Here is a 27,559-nt window from a genome sequence, read left to right on the forward strand (position 1 = left end):
GTTATCGATAATTTAGGGTCGTTGTGCAGCACTAAAGCGACGCAGGTTAGTGCGCGCGCGCCAAATGCAACCCTGTGTGTAGAATAGCAGCGTAAAAGCGAATGGTAAATAGTTTTCAACGACACCTGCATGCTGCTTTGTGATTGCCTTTTAAAAACTTGAAACTCGTCGCATACAAAAGAGACAAAAGAAATTTCATATTGTAAAATTAAATAATTTAACTGTGTTTCTAATATCGCATAATTTGCAGGTGGGTAAGCGTTGATTAAATAACTGAATTGAAATGCATATTTTGTGCTGTGTAAGAATTTCTTTGTTTTGTATATGCATGTAATGTAAGTAAAGGCTGCTTTATTTATATCGTTGTTGTTGGTGAACAGAATAAAGCGTAACAATTTGGTGTCAAAACAAGAGTGTACACATGCATGTATGTGTGTGTGCGTGTGTAGTAGTGCCCCGCCTCCGCTTATTAGCATAAAAGCGTTCGCCATAAACGCAAACAATAAAAAATAATAACAACAAAAACGTGTTATTGCCAGCATTTTTTTGTACACAAGCGACTTTGGTTGCATTGTCACCACTATTTTGTTGTTGTTGCTGTTGTGGTTGTATTTGGAGGTGTTGCTCGTATTGTTGCTTTTGTTGTTTGTTGCTTCTATTGCAACCTTCACCATGGCAACAGAGTCGGTCAGTCAGCCGTTGCAAACCTGTTTCGCGTTGTTGCAGCTGTAAAGTAGTTGTTATTGTTGTTGGTTTTGCTGTCTTATGCTACACATTTTTTTGTTGCACAAATTGGCGCGAAAATTTTTGCTGCTGCAAAATGTATGCCAGCCAAATGATTGTATATGTACGCATATGCATGTGTTTGTGTGCAAGCTGCATGATGCGAGCTTACTTATCTATTACTTGCGCTCTCACTCCTTGCTTTTTCTCTCTTCCTCTCTCGTGAACACATTGACAGCGTGACACACTTCCGCTTAAGAAATTCATTCATGGCACGACGCCCTCCCGCTCAAAAGTGCATGTTTTCGCATTGCTATAAGGAATTTTAATATCACTTGTACATTCGGTACATTTCTACAAGCTTAGGTACATTTTTTGCAAGTGGGTACTTGTTTCCAAATGGTATAAAACTTTAGTTTTCAAATGCTAGTAATAAGTGTAGATTTCATTACCAATATTTTAGAGCACTATTTAAATAATAAGTATGTTTATATAATAAATAATGCTTACTTTTGTTAATATTACAAAATAGGAGTGCAGGATAATTGGACTTTGTCTTTTTAAACAAGTGAATGTGCTTAAAGAAAAACATTGTAAGAAACAGAATATATTATAAATATTCAGGGGAGACTTTAGGCTTTTTTGTGTATTTGTTGTGCAATCAAATAACACATCATTTATTTAAGAATTGGTTAAAATTAATATGTTTTAATACTTTGTAATTAACATTTGAGAACTTAACTTTTTTTTGGAATTTAAAATTAATGAAAACTATTTCTTATATTCAAAGGCGTAGATAATCAAATCTTAGTTTTGAGCTTTTATTTACTATATAGTCAAGTAGGAAATGATAAACCAAACACTTAGGTATGCGTGTATATACCCAGACACACTAGAACCTTAGAAATGTACCATTACGAAATCGGTGATTCGCTATACCAACAAAAATTAGTCGCAACAGTTTTGGTACAAAAGTGAATGTACCAAAATAAGTAAATGGTACAAAGTTCCAAATGTGGACAATCGCGGTAGTGCCCTGAATTCCTTGAAATGGGAACACATACGATATTCCACTCCCAGGTTATAGAGTACAACTAAATGAAGCATTCACATGCATGATCTTTGGCAGTGCTTCAACTAAAGGCATCTGCTTGTCATTATTAATATTGTTGTTCATTTCAAGGGACGCCATTTTGCAAGCTTTGATCGTTTTGCACGTGGCCGCCAAAAGCTTGCAGCTCCGCAGGTCCAAACATCCCCAGCAAACGGCGTGTACACGTGTGTGCGTGTGTGTAATTGTGATTTATGCTTTCGTGTTACGTTTCGCTAGCTCCCCTTCGTGCTAAGGCTAAAGCTTAACCTTAAACCTCAACCCTTGTCCTTCGGTACTGTGGTACTTTCGGTACTTACTTCAATGTCTTCTCACTTGCCTTGCCTTGGTGGCTGTTGGCGTTTTTAGGGTGCTTCCAGAGACCCAGTGACATTGTAATGAAAATTAGAGAATTTACACGCATCTCACGCTGAGTGTGTGCGTTGTGCACCCCTAACATGCTTCTAGCCCTTCGGGGGTATGTTACGATTCAACAAATGCTAAGCGGAGTTCTTTCAACTTTCGCTTTTTTTTAAGCGTTTTAGAATTCCTTTACAGCAGCGTATTCAAATGTCTATTGTTACTCATAGTTTTCTACGGAATTTCAATTCTTTTTTTATTCTTTTGGCGAATTTACCACCATGACTCATTGAAGGGTTGAACTTAGAGCTCGAGTATAGGAAAATCTGAGTTTTATACTGAAACTTTGTAAATGGTAATATAATTGATGAACTTTGATTTTTCTCTAAATACACCTCGCAAATTAAAATGCCATCCATCGACTTCACATGGCGTCTAGGAAATAAAAGAAAATTTTCCAACTGCCGCCCGACGTTTTTCTGTTATATGTAGAACAATGGCAAGAAGGAAAAGCGCCCCGGAAGGAAACTACTTCCATGCGGTTCAAGAAAAACAAAAAAACATTGGAACCAGTTCTGCTAATTTGTGCACACGTGCAAATCTCTACGTAACCGTAAGAAGACAATGGGCTAAAAATACAAAGGAAATTCAGCTGTAACCGATGGTTCAATGGTCAAAGGGGGAGAGGCGGTGCTAGGATCAAAACGCAGCTAGCCAGTGACACTGCAAATTAATTTAATTTTTGTTGAAAAGTTCATCAAGTTTTCCATTTATTATAACAGTAATTGGATCGAGAAGCTTTTTGTAGACTTTTGGAGAGAAAGCTGAAACTTGAAATGTTCTTCTTAATTCAATTTTTCTTGGAAAGTCTATAAAATATTTATCTTCATACATTTTGATAGGATAAACATATTTGCATTTCAAAACTCAATCTTCCCAAGAATTTTATTAGACAAGATTTTTTCTTCAAAAAGTATATATACATAGATAACATTACCCACACCTTCTATTAAGAAAAATAAAACATTTTATATTTTAATGGAATGCTTAGACATTGTAATTTGCAAAAAAAAAATTTAATTTGAGATTTGTGATTGTCTAATAAATCGAGTTGCATAAGTTTTCCAATAAAAAGGGGAACTTCTTATATCTTTGATTTTAAGGAAGCCATATTTACATTTCAAATCATTTGCTCCTTAAGTATTAAAGCAATAACTTTTTGAGTGAAAGCAATTTGCAAAAGGTTTTCATTTATGCACCGTAAAATCGATTAACAATTTCTATAGATCGACTTGAAAAGAAACTTTGAAATTATGCTGGGAGTTTTTACCACATGCAGTTCCTGGATGCAATTCACCCCTTAAAGATAACGCTACAATTTTCGTGGGCAAATCTATTTCAATTATTATTAAAATTTACTATTTACATTTCTATTGAAATGAATTGGGTGAGGAGAATAGAATCAAAAGAAAAAATCCTAAGTACTTAACGTAACTCGTGAAAAGCTGGGAAAACATAAATGTTACCTTTAAGGACTAAAGATCGCGACAGTTAAGAAGGAGCGTGATCGACAGTTAGATGCCCTGTAATCTGCTTTGTTATAGGAAACGTACATTCAAACTCTAGCTTAAATAGAGAACTTATTACACCCTTAATAGTAGAAATACACGGTATACCTAGATAAGATAGGGTTGCTTAGTCTTTATTGTCTTTGCTTTTGTATAGATCCCAGCGAGAAAACCTTGTTTCACTTCAGCACGGATTTGGACGTTCCTCCTCTGTCTTCCAGTCAGACAAAAGTTAAAGTTTTTATGCTCGCTGCTTTTGTTCCGCAAACTGGAATTGGAATTAGCATGAAGCGTACACATACCGATAGAATAATAATAATCCCATAGATGGTCCCATCCCGGCAGTAAATAGGGCAGCGGGTTACCTCGTATCCATTGTTCGAATCCAGGCCAAGAAAAATAGCGAATAAATAGAACCGAACGTTGATCTAGTGGATGAACTGAGAACTGGGAAGACAAGAAAAATATGAATTCATCTTGAATAGTAGAAACAGTCTAATATTACAAAAACAACTTTAGTTAAGATTTCCTAAACTTGTTATATTATTTTTTTAAAAATTCCTTGTTAAGTTTTAATAAGTTTAGAACTAGTTTTAGTTTTCTCTAATTATTAGTTGTATTAGGTGATCTAACTGGTTAATAATGCTAAATTTTAGTTAATCTACGGTGTTTTTTGTAGCTTAAACTTCTATTTTATCGAATCTTTCCCAACTCCCCCAAAATACAACGCAGCAGGAAAAACCCATAGAAATTGCAAGCCTTACTGTACTTTGGCAATAGTCTGAATGACTCCAGCAGAAGTGAGTAATAAATTTAGTTGTAAAGTTGTAAAAGAGGCAGCACAATGGCAGAGAGTTGTGAGCGTCCTGTTGCCAAGCTCATGCGCTCACTCACAGGACATACAACAGGACATAGAATATCGCCGCAAGCGCTTTCCACCCCGCGTAGTTTGGTGGGCAAACACGTAAGTTAAATCGATGAAAATAAAAGGCAAGACAAAGATTTCGCGATGCCATTCAAGAAAACGAGTCTTTAGCTTGGGGTGAGTTTGTCTTTCGAGGGTTTCCCTTCTCATTCATACCAGTTATTAATAGGTTAAATGGGGTATATCAAGCTAGTGTCTGTCCAAGATGTGTGCAACAGGCAAAAGAAAGTATTCCATTTCCATAGCATATATGTATATGTATATGTATATCTATTCGTTATAGGAATAAACTTTTGAGCCACGTTAGACACATGTCTTTCTGTATGCATCGTCATAAATATTTTAGGAACCAAAACTTTATGTAATTCATGGAAAGTAAGCGTCCATGTCTTTATAAAATATATAGATTTAACTACGTATTCTTGATAAGTGTACAGTTTCATGAAAATTTGGTCACATATCAGTTTGTATGTTATTGCTATAAACATATAAAGAACTATTAAGGGCTAAAACAAAACAATGTAATCAGATGTCTTTTAAATTTGGGACTCAAGTTTTATATAAATAAGATAAGTCAGAATTTATTTACAATTGCATTATTAACTTGACAGTTAAACATAAAATAATTTTACAGAGTAACAATAAAGTGTAATTTTACATACACTTATTATTATTATAGTTTTACAACCTTTTTATCGGGTATCTGCCAGTCGAGCACTCTAGTAGAGTTTTTCTGATTCTTTTTGGGTCTTGTGTATTTTCTATTATCTCGCGTCTTGCGCCAGGCTCAGACCAACTGGTTGACTGGCTCTCTGGCTTGTGCTGCTTGATGCCAGAGGTAGTGGTGGTGATGGTGGTGGCTTTTGTTCCAATCGGCAATCCGCCCCGCCGCCAACATCCAACATTAAACAGGAGAGCATCCTGCGAGTCTGAGACTCTCTAAGCATTCCGTCGCTACACACTGACACAGTTATCGAGTGCAATTCAGACAGGTCGGTTGTGTCGGCTCCGTTCGTTCGCGTCGCGTATTCCGGTTGTTTTGTTGTTTAGGGGTTTTAGGGTAGTAGTGTTTCGCTATATGACGTGTTATTATTATTGTTCAATCCTTAGATAGTTGTTATTCAAGCATCTTTCGCATCAAAAAAACCTTGTTCTTAAACTTTTGTGTTAAATTCGCTTCGCATCGTTTGCTTTCTGTAATCGCATTTCGTTTGTTTCTTTTTTTCCTTCTTGGGTAAGTTGAAGTGAAATGCTCCTTTTTTTCGATCTGAGCTGACATTAACGCTCTAAATGAGATCCATTAATTACTCAGCCAGATAATTCTTGTACGCGTATATGTAAATAGACATAGGCCGATTGTCTGCGCTTTGTTGCAACTGCAGACACAGAGAACGCGATACGATTCTATATCTATCTGTATAGCATATATATATGTGTATGTTACATGCAGTTCTCTTTGTGTCCCCTTGGATTTGTTATATTTCAACAACTTCCGCATTGTCAAACATACTATGTATAAAAAAATAAAATAAAACATACTACAGTCGGCGGGTGTTGTCGACGCCGATGTCGTCTGCAATCAATGAACCGAACCGCCCAAGTTTTATACTCGCCTCGCCACAATTGCAATTGCGATTACCATGTGAGAAGAATCGACTCTGAGATACCCATTAGTTTGAGTTATACCGATTGCTTTATTCCATTACTAGTATTTATTTGTAAATAGATTTAAAAGCTCATTTATAATGTATTTTTATCCTAATTTATTTTATTGGTTTTTTAGGCGACAATTTGGTCATCCTTAGCCTTATCTATAATATGAAATTTGGGCTACTCACAACTTAAAAGGTAAGAATTTATCTTAGCAAAATAGGAAACTCTAACAAAATTAATTATTTAAGTTACGCCATTTATAAATAAATTAAACATATTCGTAGTTAAATCAAACATTTTAAACAAAGTGAATAAAATTAAGTGAATTCAAAATTAAATATATGACAAAGGAGGGTATTTAATAGTCTAAACCTATCTGATCGTCTTGTGAAATTCAAAATTTCTATGCCAATTGAATTGTATATATAAAAATACTTAAATACTCTTTGTTCCGGAGGCTATACAATTTTTCAATTAAAATAGTAAGTTTTAATATTCTATAAACTATACAAATTATGTGGAAATTGCAAGAATTTATAATTCTGTCAGCTTTCAGTTTATCTTATCTAGTAGCCTACATATAAAGAAAAAAATACTGCAATCTTGACTATTTCAATGTATGATTGCACTTGACTATCTGTAAAATAGAAATAAAATACAAATACTATGAAATTGCATGATAAAATAGGAAAATGCTTCGTCAAGCGGATGACGATGCATATCTGTCACAATATTGATATTTCTAAATAACAATTATGTCTTATCTATTGAAGAATTGCAAGCACCCGCCGTTCTTTGCGATTCTCAAACGCCCACCAAGTGCAGATTTTTCACATGAAACATGCGTTGGCTCTATATTTAAAATAGCCGTGGAAATTTTCTTTGCCAAATTGTCACTATGTCGCCCACATTGCCATTCACTTTGTCTTTCGCACATTTTGGCTTAATTTAATTTCCTTAGATGATTCAAATTGAACTTTGTTTAGCAGCTAAAATGTATTTCTATTATATGCGTTGACGCCATGACGTGCGATCTTTGTATGTGATAATAGATAAAGCAGAATGTACGATATAGAATGCTATATATTGTTGTATGTATTTATCTGTCGGTAGAGTGAAGAAACTACTTCAAAAAGAGTAGCAAACTGACCCTGAACTTGAACTGAACTTGGTGCTGTGGAAAAGCCAACGGCTTGAGGTCTACACATATTATACATATGGCTGTTTGGGTCTATTATTCGTCTACGATGTGAACACTGAAAACGCTTAGTTGTTGAAAATTGTATTTGTTTGTGTGTGTGTTGAGTTGTTATTGTGTTTTATCAGAGAGCTTTGGCTATAATTGGTGTGTGCGGTGCTTTGGGGCCAATGAACGTTAAGCACACGAATCAGCAGAAAAACAACACAAGAAATCAACACAAATATGGCCATATTGTTGTTTATTTTTTTATTTGAATTCGCTGAATCAATCACATGAAAAGTGCATGTGAGTTGTGAAGCATTTTCTGACATTATTCCCGAAAAATTAATATTCCAGTACTATCATTCATATAAGAGCTGCTTTGCTCTTTTTAAAAAATTATCTTTCACAATGAATAAACAATTTATACAACATATTTACATTTTTTAATATACATACTTCAATTTTATATAGAAGCTTCAAAATGTGTTCTATGCTTTAGAAATTTCAATTTCCGCATAAGCTTTTCACATTATATTTCCCAGAAAATAATCTCTTCCATCCTTACATACTGAATTTACCTGTCAGAAATTTAATACACATTGTGTTCTTCCCCAACTGCTTTGTTAATAAGTACAAACAAGCATTAAAATATGTAGAATAGAGTGTGAAAGTTTTCAATGTTGTTTCGCACCCTCTTGGCCCCCAAAGCGCCACCCCTTTTTTTTTGCGAATCTTCATTTAATAAACATAAACAAATCGATACGCGTCACAACAACGCCAACATGCTGTATATACAAAGGATATAGTATATACCTTATATATACATATATTTTTTCGATGTACACATTCGCCGGCTGCCCCCATAAAAAAAGATGTGTTGGGGGGTGTTTTGGGGGTTGCTGTGGAGATTTGGCTGCCATGTTGAAAAGTTACGACGCAGAATTCCCTTGAAATCCTTAAACAAACGAACAGTTGCTCTCTCGCTCAGAGTCTATCTCTCGCTCGTTCTCTCTCTTTCCCTCTGCCCCCATGGCAGTGTGGCATGCTCTCGCATAATAAAACCCACGCTACTACGAAATGCGTCTCTACAACCCCAAGGCCAAATGCCACAGCGACCATAACACCATAGCCTCCGCTCTCCACCCACCCCTTGATGTCCTTGCAAGTCTGCGGTCGCATTTTTGTTGTGTTTCTGCACATTCATAACAAAAACAATTTGGAAAATAATGTGACGAAGTTTTTGTAATATACTCAGCTCCACCAGAATCTAAAAATAGTTTTCTGTTATTTATGTTGTGACTGCACTTGTATTTGTGTTGTCACATTTCACCAATTGCGTACTTATTTATCGATACACTAATCGATATACATACAAATATTAATGTCAATCGAATTGGCAGCCGGTTTTTTTGCTAATGCTGTGGGTTTCAAAAGCTTTGCATTTAATTAAATTGAACATGGAATACACAAGTAACTCGACGAAAACCACAATGACGACGCCCAAAAAGGGCAGGAGGCGTGGCGATGCCTAAATGTAGGCAACAACAACAGATGCTTTGCACTGCCTTGAACTCGAAGACGCGACGAAAAGAAAGTGAAAGTGGAATGTGGGATGGATGTGAATTTGTATGGAAAGAGAAGTAAGAAAACCGGTGTTCTCGTCACTCTGGTCACACCCACGCAGCAGGCTGCGAAAGCTCTAAAGCGCCTTCAACGTGGGCGTTGCTGTAAATACTTGAAGGATACCGGCGCCCACGTCCTTGACAATCATTTATCCTTGGAGTGGGCGAGCGTGTGACATCCTTGGCACATCTATATGTATACAGGAACCGACTATTCCCGATGTTTCGAGGTTCTCCCGAACATATGCGAGTATTTACTTGATACACGCCTGCTCCTGTCGTGTCGTGTTCCTTATTTTTATTTTTATTTTATTTATTTGTTGTATTTTGTTTTGCTGTGGCGCACTTTGCCATTCCAAGGACATGTCTGTGATTTTCTCTCTCAGCAAATTTTCCGTGCGTCAGTCGATTGCCATCAAAGCCTTCATCACCGCTGAATTTTTCCAGTGAAGTGGGCGACGAATTCTTTCATTATCAACATGACTGCAATTTGAGCTAAACGAAATTAGGTAACCTAAACATATGAATCGTTTTAGTCTTAGATAAATGAATGAATCACATTTCAAATTGAATAGCTTTCGATCAGCACATTTTGAAAATATATGTATGTAACTATGCAAACACGGCTATCTAATGGATTATATTACACCTTTAATATGTCATATTGCATCATTTTTTGTCAAATTTGCAAACTAATTGAAATAACGCTCGCATTCAATTCATAAACACATACAAAAAGTCTGTGCACATTTACTATTGTTGTGTGCATTCCAATTTATTTATTTATATTTCTGTCTTTTTTGTGCTTTTTATAAACAAACCAATAAAGAATTGAAAAACGCAACGTCAGCAGGCAGCGAAAATGCATCGCTTATAAACGCGCGCGTTTTCGATGCTTGCACCTTTTGCTTTATTTCTTTCTTTCATTCGTATAAATAAAAACATGTCGATGGATTATATATAGTATATTTTTGCAATGTGCAACTAGTTTTAATTTTTGCGAAAATCAAAACACAAATCAAAGTGCCAGACAATTTCATAACAAAAATTTGCATGAAAAAAGAACGTACAATAGCAAAACAAATAACAATGTGTGCAAAGAAAATGAAAACAAGAAACCGATAGTAAAGATGACTGACTATGAAATAGTGTGACCGCAGCAACTAAGCCGCTCTTAAGCCCCATTCGTTATATTTGATTCATTAGTACCTTCCTCGTTAAAAAATTGAAGATTCCCTCCTGACTCTTAGCACTAAGCTATCGTACCCTTCTAACATATTTCTAACGGGTATAACAATGATAGTGCGCAAAGAAAATGAAAACAAGCTGACTGGTCCCGAAGTAAACAACAAAGGTGACGTCAAAAAACGGGTGGGCAGCGACACACGCACACATGTGAACGTGTATGTGAGTGAGACTAGAGAGAACTAGAAAGAGCAAGAGCGGAAGCTTTGTAAATGAATTTATTTATTAATCAAATTGGGAATAAAACATAAACAGTCCATCTCGCAAAGTGAGCAACAAATGCGAAAGCCACATAACAAAACAACAACAAACGTCGACTGTACCATAGCAGCGACTCTTTCGTTCTATCCCACTTCCACTCGCGCCATGCCCCCCAGCGCCGGTAATTCATGAAACCACACTGTATGCGTGTGTGTGTGGGTGAGCGACATGCGCCGTTTCTACTGCTCTCTTTCTATCTCTCTGGAAATGCTGCGCCTGCACAGCTGAACAATCAAAACAAAATCAGCCAGCAGTGCGGAAGCTTTCTCTTGTACTGTTGCTTGCTTCGCGTGTTTTTGTCGCTGAGCTTTTCAAAACTTTGAACAATCGGTCAAGAACGTTTGACAAGCGCGGACGACACAAAACGCGAGCACAGCACATTATTGTTGCCTGTGTATGTGTATTAGTGTGTAGAGAGCTCAGTCGAGTGCGATAATCAAAATAAAACAGAACAAATTATTTTTTATTGTCGTCGGTGTACATACCAAAAACAACAATAACAAACAAAAAGCGCTGATAGAATGAACGACGTCAGTCAATGCAGCAGCGCGTGCAAATCAAAGTAAATAAATGTAAATACATTTGTATATATACAAAAATGATATAGTATATGATGCATATTACTTAAAAAGTAACTGTGTATAGTTGTTGTGCTCATAATTCAATTAGCGAGCAATTAAAACAAGTCAGCAACAAGCGCAAACAAATCGCTCGCGCTTTTTGATCATACGAGTTCCAGTTCCAATTAAATTAACTTTTGAGGTTCAGACATATGGTATACACAAACACACGTATAATCGAATATTTAAACAAACTTGCTAAGGCGATTAGAGGCGAAAAGCGCGAACTAGTTTCCAAGACAGCAGAAAACAACAAGAAGCATGAAACAGAATATTCAATCATAAAAAACGAGCAAAGCAAGAATAAAAAAAAGGTCCATTATATTTGCATAAATAAATGAAGCAACAAACAAAAATAAAAAACAAAACAACAAAAAATCGCTGCCAAATTTGAAGAGTGCTGGAATTTAACTACAAAAATTCTGACGTTGACGCTGACGCCGACGCAAGCACGACGCGACGCTAAAGACACACACATACGCACTCACTCACACACGAGCTCGCGAGTCGCGAGCGACCGAAGGCAGAGCGAGCTTTACTTCGGCTGCTCTCGTTGTCGACGTTCTCTGTGCACGCTTTGATCAGTTGTTCGCAACGCGCTCAGCTGCTCGGTCGAAATCCCCGCAAAATTGACAGCAACAAAGAATCGAAGAAAAAAAGAAACAACAAAACGATAACACCGAAAGCTTTCCAGAGTTGTTGTAAATTTTTGCCATAATTATAATACACAATAATATTTTACGATATATATTTGGATTTAACGTGTGTGTGCCATCAAGTGTCGAACACGAGTGTTTTCTAATAACAACACCCCGACAAACCAAAAGAAAAAAATATAAAAAATCTATTCGGAGCTTTTCAATGTCAAAACTTCAAGTCTTACGTCAACAACAATAACCCATAAAAGTATGTGTATTTGCGTTTGTGTGCATGCATGTATTATTAAAAGTACATGCATATAACAATTCTTAGAGCTCTTATGTACATTGGGTATTTGTATGTATGTTGTTTCTTGTTGCTTTCTGGTGACAAGCTGATAAGATTCGCCAGACGCGAGCCTGAATATGAAATACTAATTTAACTTATCAAATTTGATACAAAAGTGTGCATAGTTCTTATGATTAAGTGTATATGTGCTATATTAAATATTATACACACATATTTCAGTCGGTTTTAATCGCCACATGTGTGACCCAGTTTAAAAACCCAACCAACAAAAAGCGTGACCAACAACAACAATGAAATACACAATTTACATATAAAATACAAAATAAAAGAAAACGAAGAAGAAATAAGCTTCTTCCCTTTGCGCCGCGTGTTCATGCATATAAATTAATTAATGGCTGCAAATAAACAATAACAATTCTTCTATAAGTAGCAGAAATGTTTAAATAAACACAGCAGCGAGTATAAATTCTCCCAACAATTTTCATATTTCCTCATCGTCTTACAATTTGTGTTGAACACGGAAGTCAAAAGTTTGCCTCATAAACGACGCCGACATCGACGACGATTTACAACTCTATCTCTACTCCCTCTCAACTGGAATTGTTTATACTTTTTGTATAGCACAGTCGAATAAGGTTGGTATTTCCATTTCTTAATGCCAGATGCCTATACAATAATTATTGTATTATATTATTACTTTGCAAACCCGCGATGAAAACCCGGTTTTAATTTTAGGGAAAAGCCAAACAGTTTTTAATAGTTGTTTTCGCTTTTGTTATTAAGAGATTAGGTTATAAAAAAAAGTTTGTTATTATGTTATAAAAAAAATTTTTGGGATCGTCCAATTTCTTTTCCCCAACTATGGCTTAGAAAGTTGAAAGGGATCAACTATGGACAAATTTATTTCCTCATTAGCCAAAAAACAAATTTGTATTACAAATGAAAAACAGACTCAACAATACTTAAACACAAATCTCTGGCCATAGATCATATTTAGATTGCTCTTTGGAATCATGCTTCCAATTTAATTTTCAAACTTCTTCTAGCTGTCAAATTTGGTAATTTACGAGTCCAAGGCAATTAAAATGTCAACTCATCCCAGTTCAGATATTTACACAAGAACTTCTCAAAATTCAGAGTTGTAATCGAAAACGAAATCGAAAATCGTGAAATATGAAACGCGTTGCAGCAACAAAACCAAAGTCGAGCTATAAACATGCTCGCATTTGTTTATGTATATAGGCCATGAGCCATGAAATGGCTCTCAAAACTTAATAATTTCCTGTCTAGAGTCGAGTCCGAGACAAAGGGAAAGTCAACACACATAAAACTCATTTTCCATAGGAAACCAAAACGAGTAAAAATCTCGAAATTTGTCGATTATATAAAAATCCCATTGATGATATGCGTGTATTTATTTGAATGGGGCCTTTTATTTCTTGTGTATTTCATTTGTTGCTATTTGTGCAAATAATCAATAAGCGAGCGAAATATACAATAAAATGATTTTTGCCTAACGAAAAAGAGGCGACCTAAAATGAAATTAAATTTGAAATTGATTTCAATTTGAATGTGAATTTCAAATTCAATTCTGCTCTGCGGTCGTTTTCAGAGTTCAGTGTCAGTGAGCGAAAAATTCAAGGCCGAATAGCGCTTGACTCTCGAATCGGAATCGGAATCGAAATCGGTCTCGATTCGACACGACTTGACAACACACCCGAAACCTCAATTGTGTAGAATGCTTTAAATGTCCATATGTTGGGTAAATATCAATAGAAGACGCTGCTCACACTTGTCCCCTTAACAATTCTTATTTCGTTCTTATACCCTATGAATAGAGGGTGTTATGAAACAGTACAAGCTTCGGAATTTAAAAATTTTTCTGTAGTGTGAAAATCATATAAGTTTCATATTTTTTAATTCCCATATAATAGATTTATTTACAAAACTAGTAGGCATTACAATTTGATCTTAAAAATATATATTGTATAGGGAAAAATTTGTAAAATTGTAAATAGTAAATTCTAGGAGAATAGCAGATATTCCACAGTAGAGAATTTCTTTAAATATTCCTTAAACACAGACTCCAAACTCAACTATTCTCAAGCTTCTCCGTTTCTGCTGCCGACAGTTTTTTTTATCTTTTTGTCTGTCTCTCTCTCTATATGTCTCTTTATTGGGTTTTGAGTGGGTTTCCAGCTGTCTCAGCTGCTGTGTTGGGTGTCTTAGTCTTAATTGACTTAACTGCCGACAATCGATATTTCGCTAGTTGAAGCAGGCTAATAGAAGTTGCATTTTCCTATATCACTTGATATGTATGTATTGTGTTATATGTATATTCCAGATAGCTGATATAGCTACATCAATGACTCAACAGTTGAGCGCACGATAAGCAATCCACCGCAATACTGCAGTAATAAAAAGCCAAAATAAAAAAGAAAATAATAACAATAAGGAAAACAAAACCAAATCACATGGTAAATATACATGTAAATAAATACATGATAACAGCAGGTGCTTTAAGCTCCCGACTTTACTTGATAAATTTATGACTGATGATTCTGTGGAATATTGGCAAATGCTGCATAATATATGTTTGATAATATTTGGGAGACAGCTTAAGCATTATTGCCACACTTTTATTGTGGCATAATGAGAGATATAATGCTTAGATATTTGATAATATATTATTAAAATATTATTAAAACGTCCAATAAATGAAATTATGATTAAAAGATAGGTTCACAGGATTGGGGGAGATCTATACTTTCGTTAAAAAATAGTTGAATGTTCTGATGAAACTTTCTAACATTGGAAGTAACAAGAATATGAAGTATACTTTAAATATATATTTCTCACATATCAATTAATAAACTGATATGTAGCTATTTCCATATTGTGCTGATTAGCCTATTGATGAAATGATGATTATCATTCTGGCTGCTATTGCATCATTTTTTTCGAATTTCTTCCCGTTTTATCGCTCGCTTCGATTGTCTGTGAATATTTAACATAGTTTCAATGTGCTGATGACCAATCGAGTGATTTGCCTTACAAATTTCCATATACTACAATACGGTTTATGCATATATAGTATGCATATTTCATATGCATACGTGTTTTATATAAATTCTAAGTACATACATTTGTTGTCTCTAGTATATAAAAAATACTACGGTCATTGTACTTCATCGGCCTTCAACTTTCTTTATTGTGTGTTGTGTTATGGTCTACGGATGCGGCCGTTGAGCGAACTTGTTTTCTTTTTGTTGTGTGAAATTGCTTAAAAAGTATATCTTATACTTGTCTATATAGTATGTATATGGATGTGCATTAAAAACTCTTTGTGCTGACTTTGCAATTTACACATTTCGTAAATAGAGTATAACTTAGTCGACTGTACAAAAGACAATGTTCTCATATCCCTAATAATCCCTTCTTTATAACGCCAATTCCTAGAAGATTGTTATGTTTTTGTTTTTTTTTTTTCATTCCGTTTTCAATTGTGATTTCGCTTTTGTTTTCGTTTAGCCGATAAAAATAGCAAAAGGCAAAAAACTAAGGGACTGTTTCCGGTGCTACAAAGTGTTGTTATTTGTTTTTAATTTTTGCAAACATTTCAGACTGTGCCTGAAACAAAATAAATAGTTTTCTACATGTGGGCGGGTGTGTGACGCCTTCTCTTTTTTTTTGCTGCTTTGCTTATCCAGCTGTTAGGATTGAAGATAAAAGAAATATTCGAGAGTTACCAGCAATGTTTCAAATTCGTTAAAGACTATTGATAATGAGAACAGGAAAGGGTTTTTTTTTTATAGTTTTTGAGATTTTCTTAAATATTTCCATTTGTTTTGATAGGTCCATAATTTTTATATTCTGAATATTATACAAAGCAATATTTTATAAAAAAAAAATGTATTTTTAAATGTAATATGTTTTTCTTTAGCTTTTAATTTTGTTCTGTGTGTTTTTACCAAACAAATATGTAATGAAATATGGATTTTCTGGCATTAGTTGGTTCCAAATATAGCTTCTTTATTAAATATTTGTGCATGTAAACCTAACGTCACTAAATGTTGTAAATTCCCATATGCAATGTGTTTGACCCAATGCTTATGATGATGGGCTTATCAGTCTGTTCGTCACTGGCACGCGGCTGGACGCTGATAAGTGAGGAGAGCCAGACGACTCTGTAAAAGCGTCTGTCTGCTGATAGCAAACTCACGTGTTCCTGCAATGTATCCGATTGAATCGAAAGTTACATACATTGTACATATGCATTGCAAATGGGAAATGGGAATGAAAGAACACAATAAACACTTAGGCACACATACTATATGAAATGCTGTTTTTTAGCGTGGAAAGTAACCGAGTTATTTCAAGTCTTTTGCGTATGTGCAATATACTATATAGAGTATAGACTAACTTTTAAGATCTCACACTCGATGTGGTATTTGTCTAACATTTCAGCTGAACTGTGCTAATTTTATATATACTATATGTACTCGCGCAGTGTGCGCAAATATGTTACTAAATCAATATAAATTGATTTTAATTATTTATCTATTAGCGAAACAGCAAGCCAGCAATTTGTGTTTGCCGTTTCTTTTATTCATACCCTGGGCACATTGCGAATGGTAATGATAGAAGACTTGATAACTAGAAATCATTAAAGAAATTCAGAAATATCCCAAAAGTAATGATTGAATAAGTAAACAGATTATAAAATATTATTATTTCAGTAAAAGTTTTCACTGAAACGTTTTTAACGTTTACAAGGAGTAACCTTTAGTCGAACCTTTTTTGACTCTCGCACATTTGCTGTTTGCCCTGTTTGCGGTATACCAATTATCATTGTTATTGATTGGTGAGGGAATCGAAATAGCCAAGAAAACGAGGAAGAGTCGGGAAGGTATAGAGAGTAAACATTTAAATTTTTGTGCTTTTACTCTTAACAATTGTATGAAATACAAATGTGCGAGCTTTCAAAGCGATATCTAATTCTTCTTATATTTTTTAGTTCATTAAACCCATTTTGACATAATATATTCTGACAGGCTAAAATGTATATTCTATGTTATTATATAAATAGGCGGAATAGTATTTTGTTGCTCATTAGTTGGCATGTTTACTAGTAATATTTATTATGCATATTTTAATGGTATAAGAACTACTGAACCTAAACATAGCGCCCCCGCATTCCTTAGTGATATTTTTAGTCGTGGTAGCTGTGAAATTGGCGCCCTAAAAACGTAAACTAAAAATAAGTCGATTGCCGCGTAGAAGGAACTTGCACTTGGCGGTAAAATGCGGTGGCTACCTCAACATACCGTACATACATACATTTCTTAGTTTTGCGTGTGTGTGACAAGGAGAGTGCGTGTGCCTAATTAAAGCACTGCAAAGTCAAAAGCCAAAGCAAAAATGACTTGCATAAATTGTAGGAGACAAAGAAATATATGCAGCGAAGAGAGCAAGCGAGAGAGAGTGGGATAAAACCAAACAAAAATTGCATGCACTTCGAACATGTGACACTGATGACGACAAAGATATTGTTGTTATTCTCGCAACGTCAAGATGAGCTTGAGTTAGAGTGAGAACGGAAGTGGCGATCGAATGACGCTTTTCCAGTGCATAGAATTTAACATAGAGAGTGCAAAGCTTTGCTTTGCCATCTAATTATCTTTCTTGAAATTCATAACGTGAAATGTTTACGCAATCGTCTCAGTATTTGCTCACATATAATGATACTAAATTTAACCAGTTAGCTTAATAACATGTATTATTGTTTATTTACACTTTTTATGATGCTCAAAGGGACTAATTAAGAGCTTTCACTTGTATACCAAAACAAGAAATCATTCGCGTCTAGTATATATTCTGGTGAAATGTAAAAGCTTGCTAAGTGTTGCCGATTTGTTGTTGTAATATATGCATACATATATATTTTTATTTACTCACAAAAAAAACCCGTCTAACGCCAGTCATAGCGACGGAAAGCTTTAGATTATTTACTATATATACACATGTATACAGACTTACACACTCACACACAGTTTGACGCGAACGAAGATGGCGACAAAAGCAAACAGTCAGAAAACATATGTTGCTCAGAGCGCAAATGTCAAGCGTGCTAAACATGCGAAAGATTGAGAGCGTCAGCGAGCGAGGAAGAGAGGCATAGTCCACGTTCTCAAAAAGCTCTTTACAATCGCTCGCCTAGTTTTGTTTACAACTCGTCGTCGCTGTATGTACTTGAGTGTGTGTCTGAGTGTAAAACAAAAGCAACACAGCGATAAATTATAAATTCAAAACAAAATATAAAAAATAAACAGTTTTGACCTTGAGTTTGGTTAATAACTGTGCTCAAAGCGTTGCTCTCTCGCTCTCTGTGTCTCTCTGTCGCTATTTTTTTGTTGTTCCCCTCAATTCAATTTGTTGATAGCGTGGCGCTGTCTAACTGTTTTTTCATGATGTATTTTTGTTTATAATTATTGCATGATGTGTTGAAATTACCGCCAGACTGCAGTTGTGCTATAAATTTCACCCAACAATTCTCATATTAATATATGTGTTTTTGTACTTTATCAGACTTCTGTGACGTCAGATACAGATACAGATACAGAAACATTTAACTTGTAAGAAATAAGCAGCTGCTTTGGGATTTTGTTGTTGTATCTTTGCCACGCCTCAGACAGTCGATGTGTTGTACTTTAAACCCCCCAACTCAATTCCAAAAGCTTTTCACGTGCATCCCACGCGGCTTTTGTTCTGTGTTCCGCTTTGCTTTGTTTACCCATATTGTACACATATCAACTTAGATATATTACATATAATTATAATGCATTCAACTCTATTTTTACATGTATGGTATCTATATCTGTGTGTGTATTTCTAGTACGTCTGATTTTTGTTATCATATGTTTTGCATCAGATGTTTTCTCGTCTCCATTTTGCGTTCATTAACTTATTTGTTAGCGTTTCGATATTTGTTGCGCCTGTTTTAACAATATTCTTAATGATAATTATACAGACTCGCTTTTTCTCGGTACTCTCTCTCTCTCTCTCTGTCCCTCTTTTCCTTCCTCTGTTGTTGAGTTCACCAAATCAAAAAATGTTTGCTTGTTTTAAGTTTTGTCGACAAAAAATGTGTAATAAATTATTTTCGTATGTTCGTCTTTGTTCATTTATTCGTAGCTTTTTATGTACATAAGCATTCGCCGTATGTTTCCTATTTATATGTAGTATATACATACATACATACATTATTTTGTTTGAACATATACATACATATATGTGGTGCTTGGTTCACCTATTTGCTCATAGGGGGCGCTTTAAGTTTGTCGAAAAAAAAATCATTGTTTGGCCTTCGACGCGTTCGGCAACCTTTGACGAATATTAAACAATTTAAATGGTGGCTAAGGAGCGAAGAGGGAACAGAGGGGCCGAGTTGAAGTGGCGAGCTTGGAGCAATAGGAATATTGTAAAGAACCCCAGCGAAACAAGCAAGCCATATCATTTAGCTAAAAGTTGAATTGTTGTTTTATTTGGTTGTTTAAGTGCCGCTTTAGATGCTACACGTTGTCTTTGCTTGTTTGATTTGCTTCAACTCGCTGTGGCTTAAGTCGACTGCAGCCTGTGGTCGGTTGACCTTGATGAATGGGAGGTAATGTTCACGACTTCCACGTCCAATGTGCCTCCTTCTTCACATCCGATTGTTCGTTGGTGTAAACGAATGTTATCAGCATTGAAACGAGTTATCGTTGAACTGAGCTGACTGCATGGCATGGAATGGCTGAAAGATAAGCTTGGACGAGTAAGTGATATTAATTCCAAGGTCTACAATGAACACACACAAATACATATAGCACTTATGTACGTATGTGTGCATTTGTGTGAGGGGCGCCAATGAATGTGATGAATTACTAGCTGATTTTGTAATTATGTAGAAATAATTAGAATCACAGTCACAGCACACATTTAATTAAAAGCTTGTGATTTGAAATTTTACAGAAAAGAATTCAATAATTTGATCACCTGATTAGTTAATTTAAGTTTCTTGAGTTAAGCTTGGCTCAAAGTTCGTTAATTTGTTCCGATTCCAGTTTATTTGAGTCACATTATGAACGTGTTCACTTTCCAAAGCTTGGATTCAAGGCGCTCAAAGTTCATTTGGTTCCAAATTCAATTCGCAGTTTGAACTTGTTGAGTTTTGTGATTTCGTTAGTTCAAAATAACATTTGAATTGAATTGAGCTATAATGTTTCAATCGGCGCGATTTCATTATTAATATATCATTTCTATTTTGTTTTTCGCATTGCACCACGCAAGAAATTTATAATCCAGATACTAGATGTATTTTTCCTTCGCAAAATTTTAAGACCATTAAAATCAACCAGAAATTTCGTTTTCTTTGTAAACAAACTAATTAATATTTATAAACGGCAACAACAACCACAACAATAGCGAAAATAACAAGAAAGGAAGAAACAATAACAAATTGCAGAGTCACCTGCTTAGCGAAAGGCAAAAAGCAACTGGCGAATAAGCGATTAAGGCAACAAGAAGAGAACGCACTAATTTTGGCATAGTTTTTATACCTTTCATATCAAAATGGGGTACATAAAAAAATAATTAATTGTATGCATAATATATAAAATACACATTAATTACTTTGTATTGTATATTTGCTACTTAAATTTGTTTACAAACTAGAGTCTAAATCGTAGTAAAGACACTATATAGCGTATCTCTTCGTCTATCATTAGATAAGCATTCCCTATTACTTGTTTTGTTAGTTTTTGTTTTTTATTACGAGCCTTTTGTTTTCTTTGCGTTATTTGCTTTGTTGTTTTTAGTTTTGGTTTATTTTTTCGCAAAAAATCCAAATCAACAAAAAAAATTGCAAAATGATTTCTTTTATTTTAAAGCGAAATGAGTTTTGCGTTTCACGTTATCAATCAAGGCGATAAGCACAGCAATAATAACAACAACAACAATGACATTTGCTGGTTATAGACCTTTAAATAGGATTAACCAAGTGGCTTATGTTTATCTCTCTCAGATATCGTTGCTAATTAGGCATTCATATGCAGCGAGTCCATCAATCATATTTTACATCTGTCTGTCTAGCTGTTTATATAGTTCTCAGATCTGGCATTGCTCGATGTATATAACTCGACTCTATAGTAGAGTTCCGGTTCGGGTTTTTATATGCGGATTGCAATGGTATCTGGAATGTGGCATTGCATATTTAATACCCATTAGAGTGTTGATATATTTAAGTTCTATGCGATCACTTTAACTAGGAAATGCGCTGGCCTCAGAATGTCGTTAAACATTAAATATATAACAATAGAGTTGGTTGACTTATGCAGAATTTGTTTATATATGGAAAACTTTCAAAGTTATTAGCTCTACTTTTATTAATCCGCAGAAAATAACTAAAATAGAAAATTCTAATTTCAATATGCTGACTTACTATCAACTTAAGGTTAAGAGTTACAGTCTTATAACTTAAAGTGCAAAAACAATCTTTCAACTTTAATATCGTTTACTAAATTGATTGACTAATATAATCTTTCAATTCTATCTCATTTCAGCAAGTGTAAAGCAACTGCGCTCAAAGCAGCGCTTTAGCGCCTCTGGCGCCCAACTAAATAGAGAGATAGAGAGAAAGAGAAGGGTAGAAGAAGTAGAAGTAACAGCGGGATCTGCATCCTTCTTTCCCGCTCGCGACATTCGTTCGATCTCTCGCAATGACTGAGAATCAGGTGTATCCCATGTCATCGGAATTCTTTGACAGCGGCTCCAACAGCAGCAGCAATCCATTGAAATACGAGCTCTACTCACTGGGCACCCCAACGTTGACGATCAACACAGGCGGCAACTACAATAACATTTCAACATCGAGTGCCATCTCCAGCAGCAACAGCAGCAGCAGCAACAACACGACAACCAGCTACACATCGAATGTGATGCTAAGCACAACAGCAATTAGCATACCGCGCAGCAATAATCCCAATCAGAGCCATCACCATCTTCATCATCATCATCCGTATCATCAGCTGAGCGAGACGCCAACGTTGACGCCGACAACGCCACGCCAACAGCATCTACTACACATTCTGCCCAGCATGGCGCAACAACATCAACAGCAGCAACAACAGTTGCAACAGCAGCAGCATCAACAACAACAACAGCAGCAGCAGCAGCAACAACATGAGACACAACAAGCCCTGCAGCTGGGTGAACTATCCGACTTTGGACTGGATGCGCTGGACGCTTCTTCATTGTCGCCCACTTTGCTGCAGGATGTGAGTCTGAGCGCCGCCTCGCCGCTCAGCTCGACGTTGTACAGCAGCAGCAGTGGCAATGCTGCCAGCAGCGGCTACTTTACGCCCGATTTGAGCGCCAGTCTCAATCTGAATACGGTTCATGAGCAATCGCTGCTGCAGGAAGTGGTCAGCAACAGTGGTTTGCTGTACGAGATGACCCCCAATTCGAATGCCATGTGGAGCGATATTAGCAATGCCATTGTTCATACCAAAAATGAGCCATTTAATCTAGACGACGATTACATTTTTCCCAACGATAAAGCCGAAATACAGGCGAACGATTTGAGTGATTTGAATGGTGGCGATTTCTTGGATGTCATTGGCACCATTGAAGACTTGCTGCCACAGCAGAATGTGAACTTTTTACTCTCGCCGCAATCTCACACATCGGACCACTTGGTGGGGCCGCCACTCGAGTTGGAGTTGCTGCAACAACAGCAGCAGCAACAGTTGCAGACACTACTGAACCAAAGCCAACAGATTCAACAGCAGCACCAGCAACAACAAGAGCAGCAGCAGCCAGGCGACACTTTCGAACTGTTCCACAGCACACCGCATAAGCCGGCGACGCAGCAGCTGAGCTCGAGCTTCTCGCCGGGCAGCCAGGCATCGCAATCGCCGCTGACACCGCCTCCGCCACCGCATGCCAACCGGTCGCAGTATCAGCTGGTGAAGTCACGCAACATGCAGGAGCTGCTGAAGAAGGGCATTGTCATGTCCTCACCTCCGGATCGTCACTCCTTGCTCAGTCAGTCCGCTGCACTGAGTCCGGGTGGCGCCAGCAGCGGCTTCGGCAGTGTGAATAGCACCACAACCACTTGTAATGGCAGTGCATCGGCTCAGGGCCAAGTGGTGATCACAGCTGGGGCGGCGGGCAGTGTGCGCAAATCGAGTGGTTATCAGGGCGCAGTGGAGAACTCGCAATTGTCGCGCTTGTCATCGTCGGCGCCCACGCATCTAGATCGCGAGCACATCTGGATGCGACGTGAGCCCCGACAGCATTTACTATCCACCGGCTCGCTGGCCGAGGCCGAGAGCTTCTCATCGCTGAGCACGGGCAGCGTGTTGTCCCCGGATGGCATTGATTTCTCGCAAGACGATGACGACGATGCATCCAGCGATAACAGCGACAACTACGATGACTTTAGCAGTGACAACGGTGAGTGAGCATTGGAAATCGAATTCACATTTCATAGTAATAAACATTGTTTCTTCAGGTTCTGGCGATGAGGATGAGACACGCACTTCAACCCCAAATCAGCTGAGTAGCAGCAAGGGCAAGGAGCGCTTCTTCTGGCAATACAACGTACAGGCCAAGGGGCCCAAGGGCAAGCGTCTGGTCTTCCAATCCAAGCTCGAGGATCCACATGTGCTCAACGAGGTCACCGATCCGGTGTTCAGTCCCACCTGCTCTGTGCGCGGCATAAAGTGTACAAGGTATGATTGCAAACGGATGTCAAAAGACTTTTCTCATACTATTTATTCTACTTTGAACCCTGCAGCACAGCGGCAAAGCGCGTAAGGGAGATGGCAACGATTTGACTCCGAATGCACGCAAGCTGCACAACATTGGCAAGGAGTTGGACAAGCTGAGTCGCACCATCAACGACATGACGCCCGTTTCGGAGCTGCCCTTCAATGTGCGACCCAAGTCGCGCAAGGAGAAGAATAAGCTCGCCTCGCGAGCTTGTCGACTCAAGAAGAAGGCCCAACACGAGGCCAATAAGATCAAGCTCTATGGCTTGGAGATTGAGCACAGTAAGCAGCTGACATTCAACCTCCTTAGATTGTTTAATTTAAATTTCATTTTGTGTATTGTAGAGCGTCTGATGAACAGCATTGCCGAGTTGAAACAGGCGCTGGCACTCAAGCATCGCACAAAGAGTCAGGGCGAGTCCACCGAGGAGGTGGATCTGCAAATTCAACGCATTTATAGCACAGCATCATGTAAGAGACACGCAATTTGAATATGCTTAAAAAATGTGATTAACTAATGTTTATGTTTATTATTAACAGCTGGCATACGCATTGCGGGCGGCTCTACTGATTTTGTGAACAAGGTCTTGGAGAACATGCGTGGCGGTTTGCCCAACGGAGGCCTGGAGGAGCTGCGTAAATCATCGTAGACCAAAAAAGCATAACTATAACGAACCGCCCATCAACTTTAGTTGTAAGCCAACACGAAAAAAAAATGAAAGCTAGCTTGTAACGCAATCCACACGCCCCAAAATCTACCTGAAACGAAAGAAAAACAATAAGCCAACCTACCAACTTACCAAACAATCAATCATTTTCGAAAATGTTCTGCTTGAGTGATAAATACTTATGTTGATATGATGATAACAGATAGAGAAGGATAGAGCGAAAGAGAGAGAGAGAGGAGAGTGAGTTAAAGAGAGAACGATGTAACTGTGATTTAAGAGCCTGGCGTAGCATGCAACAGATGATATATGCCACACATATGTGAAACTATGTGTCGAAACTATTTTGTCAAACGCGCTAAAGATTCCCTGGAAATTCCCTGGCACAACTAACCGAGAAATGAAATGAAACGAAACAAAATGCAAACAAAGAGGCAACTACAAACAAACAAACAAAAATCAACACACAAATCTATAAAAACAATTACAAAAACATAAAAATATTACGTCATTTGTTTAGCGAGTAAGAAAACATGTTATTAAGAAGCAAGCGAAAAAGCGAAAGAAATGTTGAATGAATGCGTCTTGGATTTAGCTACCAGATTTACCTGTTTACAACATAAGAATTGAATTGATTTGTTTTCAACAATTGCATGCGATTGCGATCAATTGTAAAAAGAAATATAGGTAGTTACATATAAACACTCATATGCATATGTGTGTGTAATCAGGTGCGATTTATTTTGTTTAATTTTTGATGCTTCTTTACATGAATAATATTAATGTTACAATTGGTTCAATGTTTAGTACTAAGTTTTTACAAATTCGATACCAACTGGAGAGCTTTTATCATGCATATACTATTATTAACATTATGTTTGTTATATACCCCCCTCGATCCTAAATTCCTCTCCCATTTATCAATTACCAATTACCACTTACCACTAGGTTATCAGCAGTTTGTTGCAGTTTACAATTTCTATTATTATTTAATTCAAATCGAAAAACATGCATAATCAATGTGAAATGTGTTATGCAAATGTGTATTTTTAATTAATTTTACAACAATATACATATGGACTAAATATGTATGTTCACATATAAATATGTATATGTTCATATATTTAAACATGTATGCATGGTGATATAATTTTACTTGTCTTTTGTTAATGTGAAACCCTTTGGCTGCGATATGCTTTTTGGTTTTGCCCCAATTCTAATTTTTAAGTTTTCTATTATTCGTATCATATTTTACGATTTTGCATATAAATTACCTTCAATATAAACTATCTATATCTACATATATACCTACATATATCTTTATCTATATACTATACGTGTATAAATCATAATTTATTAACATAAGCAACAACAACAACAACACACACCTACGATTGAACTTCAAATTCAAATCCTACATTACTTTTGGTTTCTTCTTACATTTAGTTACGGGTCGCTCTTTGAAATGCATACGAATAAGTTTCAAATACAAAACACCAAAAAAAACCAAAAAACAAAACAACTTAACACCCTTTGAGTTTTATTATTCTGTTCTATTCTGTTCTGTTCATAATCTACATCTACATACATGCTTTGTTTTGATCAATAATTACTATGATTAATTTTGATTATAATTTCGATGATGATTTTTGCTCAGCCTCGTTGCTAATTTTGTGATATTTGTATTGAGTTATTTGTGTGTATTTTCTTCTTTAGGTTCTAATTGTACCTACAAATTTTGTAGCCTTATAACTGCTATCGAGTTGTGTTCAGCTGCTAACCATTCAAAACATTCAAAAATAAAATAAGCGTTTATGTTTCGCGCTTCTTTTCTTAATTTTTGTTTTTGCAAATCGATGAGATCAATGAGAACGAAAATACAAAATACAAAAGTGATTCAAGTTAAAAACTTAGGACTTAGGCACTTCACTCGAAATCATCCCCACTATATTATCGAGTTGAGCACGTGACGAAACAAATTGTACTATTCTAGTTTTTAGTTTAGGCCTACAACAAATAACAAGGGTAAACAAATAAAGAATGAAAATCAAATATGAATTAAATTACTTGTAAGTTCAAATCTAATTATTACAACTAATAATACATAACAAATTGGCCATCAGTTTTGTTTAGGGTTTTCAAATGAATGTTTTTTAGGAGCTTGTAATCCATAAGTGATATGAATATGAATTCAAATTTACATTATACATTATACACAGACACACCCACACCCACACACACACACAACACTTAAATACAAAGAGTACAAGAAGATTTGTGTGTGGAAATAATCACATATTTTACTATAGTATGTGAATGTAAAAATAAAAAGAGCTGCTTAGAGATTAAGGATTGCCTTTGTCAAATAGGGAGTGTGAGGCGGCATTGAAGTAAGCACGACAGTTCCTCAGTGTTTAATATGTTATATGTGCGTAATAAATAAAATGCAGCACAACCTGTGTTGTTCATTATTACTACTATTACATTGTAACGACAAAACGAATACGAATTACAAATTACGAAAAGAAAAGAATAGAAAAGAAAGAAAAAAATACAAATACAAAATATACATGCATAAACATAATAAACGTGTTATATGATCAATGTATTGTAAATGTGTGCTTTAAATAAATGTGCTTCATATTTACTTTTTTATATAGTATATGTATGTATGTACAATATCGATATCGAACGTAATAACCTAAACAAAGGATAAAAACTACCTCAAAGTTACATACAAGTTTCATATTCAGTAATATTTAGGAGCAGAATGTGCTCACTTAAATATTGTTCAACATTTTTTTAGAGTTAACCAAAACCAATTACTGTGGGAACTAATAATATATATATATATTCATTATTAATAATATACATATATAATATATA

The 27,559-nt window shown here is 36.1% G+C and overlaps 1 protein-coding gene across 7 annotated transcripts; it reads left to right on the forward strand.

Moving 5' to 3' along the window:
- The first annotated feature begins 122 nt into the window (after positions 1 to 122).
- LOC117573678 (protein CREBRF homolog) lies at positions 123 to 26,200 on the forward strand. Of its 7 annotated transcripts, XM_034257011.2 has the most exons (6): positions 11,250 to 12,833; positions 21,798 to 23,691; positions 23,750 to 23,968; positions 24,033 to 24,290; positions 24,354 to 24,479; positions 24,549 to 26,200. In XM_034257011.2, the coding sequence occupies exons 2-6, from the start codon at positions 21,954 to 21,956 to the stop codon at positions 24,656 to 24,658; spliced, it is 2,451 nt and encodes an 816-aa protein (XP_034112902.1). In that variant the 5' UTR covers positions 11,250 to 12,833; positions 21,798 to 21,953; the 3' UTR covers positions 24,659 to 26,200. The 7 variants fall into 7 exon arrangements, with proteins under 7 accessions (XP_034112901.1, XP_034112899.1, XP_051862356.1 ...); XM_034257010.2 differs by lacking the exons at positions 11,250 to 12,833; positions 24,354 to 24,479; positions 24,549 to 26,200 and adding exons at positions 123 to 250; positions 6,450 to 6,514 and having other exon boundaries at positions 23,750 to 23,969; positions 24,035 to 24,219; XM_034257008.2 differs by lacking the exons at positions 24,354 to 24,479; positions 24,549 to 26,200 and adding an exon at positions 10,969 to 11,202 and having other exon boundaries at positions 12,418 to 12,833; positions 23,750 to 23,969; positions 24,035 to 24,219.
- Positions 26,201 to 27,559: the final 1,359 nt, after the last annotated feature.

This window comes from Drosophila albomicans, chromosome 2R (genome assembly GCF_009650485.2).
Source record: "Drosophila albomicans strain 15112-1751.03 chromosome 2R, ASM965048v2, whole genome shotgun sequence".
Lineage (NCBI taxonomy): Eukaryota > Metazoa > Arthropoda > Insecta > Diptera > Drosophilidae > Drosophila > Drosophila albomicans.

Excerpts from the sequence above, each read along its gene's own strand:
- LOC117573678 (XM_034257011.2), top strand. The coding sequence starts at position 21,954 with ATGACTGAGAATCAGGTGTATCCCATGTCATCGGAATTCTTTGACAGC. Across the intron at positions 23,692-23,749 it reads TGACTTTAGCAGTGACAACG|GTTCTGGCGATGAGGATGAG; the intron begins GTGAGTGAGCAT and ends TTGTTTCTTCAG. Across the intron at positions 23,969-24,032 it reads GCGCGGCATAAAGTGTACAA|AGCACAGCGGCAAAGCGCGT; the intron begins GGTATGATTGCA and ends TTTGAACCCTGC.